The sequence below is a fragment of the Onychomys torridus genome, chromosome 23 (assembly GCF_903995425.1).
Source record: "Onychomys torridus chromosome 23, mOncTor1.1, whole genome shotgun sequence".
Taxonomy (NCBI): domain Eukaryota; kingdom Metazoa; phylum Chordata; class Mammalia; order Rodentia; family Cricetidae; genus Onychomys; species Onychomys torridus.
The window spans coordinates 43,723,570-43,729,569 of NC_050465.1; the positions used below are offsets into that span (position 1 = coordinate 43,723,570).

Sequence of the window (6,000 nt, forward strand, 5' to 3'; positions counted from 1 at the left end):
GAAGTCAGGACAGGAACTCAAGCAGGGCAGGAACCTGGAGGCAGGAGCTGAGGCAGAGGCCATGGAGGGGTGCTGCTGACTGACTTGTTCCTCATGGCTTGCTCAGCCTGCTTTCTTATAGAACCTAGGACCATCAGCCCGGGGATGGCCCCACCCACCAAGGGCTGGGCCCTCCACGATTGATCAATAATTGAGAAAATGCCTTACAGCTGGATCTCACTGAGGCATTTCCTCCACTGAGGCTCCTTCCTCTGATGACTCTAACTTGTGTCAAATTGGCACACAAAAACCAGCCAGGACAGCAGCTAAATCATCCGTGGGACACAGAGTCTGTGTGCCCCAAGACTGTTTTAGTTTAGAGTAGAGAGACCGCCATCGGGTCATAAGATGTGGCACTTAGGAAGAGATGCATGGAAGGGTCCCTGCTATGGGGGTTAATGTGACTGCTGTCGTCTCCTTTAAAGTTAATCATCTCCACTTGAATAAGTGCGGTTTGTAAGCATCTTCACAGAAACCCTGCTGGGTCCCACCTTCTTGTTTAGGCGTTCATATGAATCCTACTTCATAGATGCGTACATGGAGGCCCTGGTTTACTCTAAGTTGGATGGTCCTCACCCCTGAGAGCCTGCAAATCAGACTGGGCTACATGCTTGTGCTTGCTGACCCAAGAAGGAAAGGAATGTTGGTGTGTGTGCCACTCTAGCTGGCATCCTTACCCACCTTACCCATCCCTGCTGTGATGACCTCAGGCTGCATCTGCTGGGCGACTTCTCCTTGCCAGGAGCATATCAGAGGGCTGCTCTGTTTCATTCCGGGCCCCATACAGATTTGGGGGGTCTTCCTGGTGGTGTCTGTGGCATTTGGGACCTTTGCCTTTCCCTTCTCGTGTTGGGGAAGGATTTTCTGCTTTAGATCTTAGGTGTCTGTCCTACTCTTCGCCCCTTTGAGGAGGCTGAGACCCTAAGGAGGTAGGGAGTCCGGACTGAAACTCAGATCTTGTGGTGTGTTTTCGTCCTGCACCATGCTGCTGCCTGCGACTGCAGGGTGACAGGACGCCGCCGCCGAACCTCAGGAGGGTGAAGGCGCCGGAAGGCACAGAGAAGCCTTTGCCCTGTTCGTGCACACCAGCTTGGAAAGGAAGCCCCGCCGAGCTGTCGAGGCTTTAAAGAGCAGAGACTTTATAGGTGAAGAGACTTAGAGCCAGCCAGTACATGACAAGTGAGCAGGAGAGTTTTGGAACCTGCATTTCCCTGTTTACTTCTGCCCTCTAGAGGAGAGACTAGGCCATAGCAAGAGAAAGGAGCCTTTTGATGCGACTGTGCCGCCGCCCTGTTACCCGGGAGATGCCAGCCCTGGCAGCGCTGACGAGCTGCGTCCGCTCACCAGTTAAAAACACAATTACTAGTGAAAAGCGGGAAAAGGATGTTTATTCAATGTGGCCACATTGGGAAGAAGAGGTTCGGTGACCCTCTAATCTATCTTCAGGATCCTGACATGAAGTTTAGGTTTAAATAAGAAGGCAGGAGGTATGCGTAACTAAGCTGCCCTGGTCAAGGTCTGGTCCCGCCCACCCTCGTGGCTCCGCTCCAGTTTCTCCTGCAGATCAATCTGGTCGGTCACTAAACTGCAACCTTTTCCTTCTCCCAGCACAAGGTTCCGGGGTAATTCTAATTTCAACAGTCTGTCAAGGCGAGGGGCACATATGTCTCCAGGATGTCTTCATTCCTGCCAGGTGGTTACAGTTCTAACGCGAGCTGCTCTTGTTTTCCTGTCCTGGACCCCACCTGGGTTTAGTTCTGGGCTTTAAACCTTGCTTACACCCCAGGGATGTGGCTAGGGTGGGTCAGTGTGGCTCCCTTAGTCTATCACCCAGATCTTACAAGGTGAAGAGGGATACCCAATAAGTTATCAGCAACCTGTGGATCCATCATATCCCCATTTCCTTAATAAGATGCTTGCTGATCGTGAACTTAATGATGTCTGCACTTTATATCTCTTCAGTGTTGGAGACTATAATTCATTTTTTGGAGAGGATAAAAGTATGTAGAATAGTGCCAGATGGCAGTGGCGCACGCCTTTAATCCCAGCACTCGGGAGGCAGAGCCAGGCGGATCTCTGTGAGTTCAAGGCCAGCCTGGTCTGCATCATGAGATCCAAAACGGTACGGATAAACCCTGTCTTGAAAAACTAAGGGGCTGGAGATTTAGCTCAGTGGTAGAGTGCTTGCTTAGCAAGCACAAGGCCCTGGGTTCCATCCTCAGCTCAAAAAAAAAAAAAAAAGTAGAATCTAACTACAGTTAATAAAGATGATTATCTCCTTACTAATAGGAAAGGGCAAAAGACTTACTTGGTGAATTATTGTTTAATAATATGTACAAATCACTCTCTAAGTGGCTTAAGCAAACTATTCATTTGATTATATTTCTCAGTTTCTGTGGTTGGGACTTTAGGAACAGCGTAGGTAGGCTGTTCTGGCTTAGTGTCTCTGATGAGGTGCCTAGAGTCAGCTGAGGCCAACTGAAGACTTGACCTTTTTGAAGAACCTTCCATTTGTTTTGGTTGACAAGACACCAGTTCTGTTCTTTCTTGGTTTGATTGCCTTGGGTGGGTTGTGTCTGGGTCCTGTCAAATCTGCTGTTGGCTGTGGGCAGAGTCAGTGAGGTAGCAGGGTATGTGCCTTTGAGAGAAGCTTGGGACACGAAAGTCACACATTTCATGTTTCCTTATTTCTGAGTTGGGAGGCCTCAGAGTATCATCACACAGACACAAGAGGCATGTGGAGATTAGCCCGTGCTGGGAGTCATATCCAGCGTCTCCAGGCTCCTCTCCCTTCAGTGGTGTTTTTCTGTTTGTTCTCTCCAGAATATCTACAAGAGACCTTCACTTCCCTGGGCTATCATGTCCAGGCTTTCTTGTTTCCCAGTGCGGATGATATAAGCCAGATTCTCCACCGATTTGCCCTTCTACCCCAACACAGAGACCATGACAGCTTCGTATGTGTTCTGGTGAGCCGAGGAGGCTCCCAGAGCATGATGGGCGTGGACCGGACTCACTCAGGGTTCTCCTTGGATTGTGTCAAGAGGATGTTCATGGGGGACTTGTGCCCTTCTCTAGTAGGGAAACCAAAGCTCTTCTTTATTCAGAACTATGAGGTGTTAGGCGGCCAGTCGGAAGACAGCAGCCTGGAGGTCGACGGGCCAGCAATAAAAGACTTGGACTCCAAGGCCCTGCATCCTGGCTCCTGCCTGACTCACAGGGAAGCTGACATCTTCTGGAGCCTGTGCACCGCAGATGTGTCCCAGCTGGAGCAGCCCTCTAGCTCCTCCTCCATGTACCTGTGGAACCTCTCCCAGCAGCTAAAGCAAAAAAGGTAAGCTCTACAGTCGGTGAGTTCCACCTTGATCCTTGACCATGTGTTTATATCGCCCTGCTGCCAAAACGGAGATGACCACCATGCTCTGTCTGCTGGCCTTCCGCAGGAAAGAGACTGTCCCTTCCCCCACTAGGGTTGCTTAGGGATGTGATATAGACTCAGCACAGCTTATCAATACTTAGCATTATTCTGCTTGAAGTTTGAATGTATTTCTTTTTTCTTTTTTTGGTTTTTCAAGACAGGGTTTCTCTGTGTAACAGCTCTAGCTGTCCTGGAACTCGCTCTGTAGACCAGACTGGCCTCAAACTCACAGAGATCCACCTGTCTCTGCTTCCCGAGTGCTGGGATTAAAGGCATGAGCCACCATGGCTCGGCTGGATGTATTTCTTATACTCTAACATGACTTAAGCTTTACCATAGATGTGTACTATAGAAAAACACAGTGTAGGGTTCAATGCTGGCCTGCTTTCAGACATGCTTCAACTGAGGGTCTTGGCTTCCACAGATAAAGGCACGACCGTAAATATTTTTGATGTTTATTAGGAGGAGTATTTCTCTAAAGGGTCCATTACTATCCTGGCTTCTAGTTAATTGAATGAAGTCACGATGCTGTTCAAGTTTAAGATTAATTGGCCTTTTTTATTTGCCCCCTAATTAATTGGTAATAAGGGTTCTGAGCCACCACTCAAATGCTTGTATTCTGAGGACCTCAGGTGCCTCTCCAGCTTTCTCCCCAGTCTCCTTAGTGGTGGCTCAGCTTAGGGTGTGCATGCTGGGAGCAATGCAGCAATCCAAAGGAGATGCTCCAGGGACCAGGGGTGGCATTGGCCTTTTACAGCCTTCCTGTCTTTGCATATGTGATCCAGGTGGCTTATCACCTAGCTGGTGTGTTCTCAGTAAAATTCAGCTGTGTCTGTGGAAGGGGACTCTGGGGCCAGAGTGCTGCCAACTTGTTTGGATTGTTTGCTAAGCAACTTACAGAGCATTTAAAAAGGCTGGGTTTCAAAGAAGGCTCATATCCGCTGGCTCCTCTCACCCCAGTGACAGTCTGTCTTCTCTTTGGCATTTGCATGGCATTCAGATTGACTTTTCTCTTTTCCCGCAGGAAACGCCCACTCGTGGATCTCCATGTTGAACTCATGGACAAAGTCTATGCCTGGAACAGCAGAGTCTCTTCGAAGGAGAAATATTATCTGAGCCTGCAGCACACTCTGCGAAAGAAACTCATTTTGTCTTCTACATGACAGCCAGAAGCCTTCTGGGTTCTTGGGGTGTGTGTAGGCCAAGGTGGCTTGGAGCTGACAAACCTCTTGACTGCTTGGGAAGGTCACCTTTGCTCTGTCTGGTTCTAGGGCAAGCCCTGGTTCCCCATTCTCCTGTAAACGGGCAGCAGCCATAACCCCTGCTGTTGTGGACCACGCCTCTACCGCCACCATGCCTCCCCACCACGATGCAAAGTAAACCTCTCCTCCTTAAGTTCCTGTGTCAGATGTTTTGGCACAGTGTGGAGTGGTAAGATATAACCCCATTGCTTCTTGGGTTTATCTACCGAGATATGCTAAGTTATTGTAAGGGTGATAGTCTATGGTTCAAGATCTGAACTCTGACACTTGAACGTAACTTAAGGAGGAGAATTACCTGAGTTCATCATCCGATCGGGTAAATTGTTTCTATGTCTGGAGTGTCTGCATCTAGTCATTTATTAATTTATTAGCTACTTAAGTTATTAGAAGTATCCATTGCTTCGTGAACCAGGGGTTGTCTGGCGTCACCGCTCTTGAACTTGCACATTTATCTTGAGTTTTTGTGAGCTAGCTTCACATGTAGGTTATTTTTTTCAAAAAACAGATTTTATTATGTCTGTTTAAAAATCTATAACCTGAGGCTCTGGAACACACGTAGATAGAAAAATGGTTACCACAGTAATGATTTAGCTTGACTATAATTTCGTATAGTTAACTTGTTTATGACAAAAAGTGGAGTAAATCTGTTTATTTATTGAACACCTTTGAAACAAGCTTGGAATTGTAGAAAAAGTCCTGTAGTACCAGGACTAGGCCGAATGAGGCCGGAGGATCACAAATTCCCATCCCAGTCTGGCTATGTGGTAACTGTGGTGTGTGTGTGTGGGGGGAGGGGTGGCAGTGGAGAGGAGACAAATTATAACACAGTCTAGTTTTGTTTTGTTTTGTTTTTAAGCTGCTATAAAATGTGTTCAGAGAGCTAATAATCCAATTGAGGCCATAATCTAATTTAAGATTAGTAATCAAGCAGGCCATGGTAGCATATACTTTTAATCCCAGCACCTAGGGGGCAGAGGCAGGCGGATCTCTGAGTTCAAGGCCAGCCTGGTCTACAGAGTGAGATCCAGGACAGCCAAGACTACACAGAGAAACCCTGTCTTGAAAATCCAAAAACCAAACACACACACACACACACACACACACACACACACACACACACACACACACACAGAGAGAGAGAGAGAGACAGAGAGACAGAGAGACAGAGAGACAGAGAGACAGAGACAGAGACAGAGAATGGTTAGTAATCACTAGTAATCACCCCTCCCCCTGCATCTTCCAGGCACAACAACACTGATGCACATGAGCTCTCAGAGACTGTGG

General features: G+C 47.9%; 1 protein-coding gene across 6 annotated transcripts in view; it reads left to right on the forward strand.

Annotated features, from left to right (window-relative positions):
• Cflar (CASP8 and FADD like apoptosis regulator) overlaps positions 1-5,709 on the forward strand; it is a 44,097-nt gene extending 38,388 nt beyond the window's left edge. For all 6 annotated transcript variants that reach the window (XM_036173583.1, XM_036173579.1, XM_036173580.1 and 3 more), the window contains 2 exons: positions 2,863-3,370; positions 4,479-5,709. In XM_036173583.1, the coding sequence (XP_036029476.1) occupies positions 2,863-3,370; positions 4,479-4,617 (647 nt within the window). In that variant the 3' untranslated portion in view covers positions 4,618-5,709. The remainder of the gene's footprint in view (positions 1-2,862; positions 3,371-4,478) is intronic.
• The last annotated feature ends 291 nt before the right edge of the window (positions 5,710-6,000 follow it).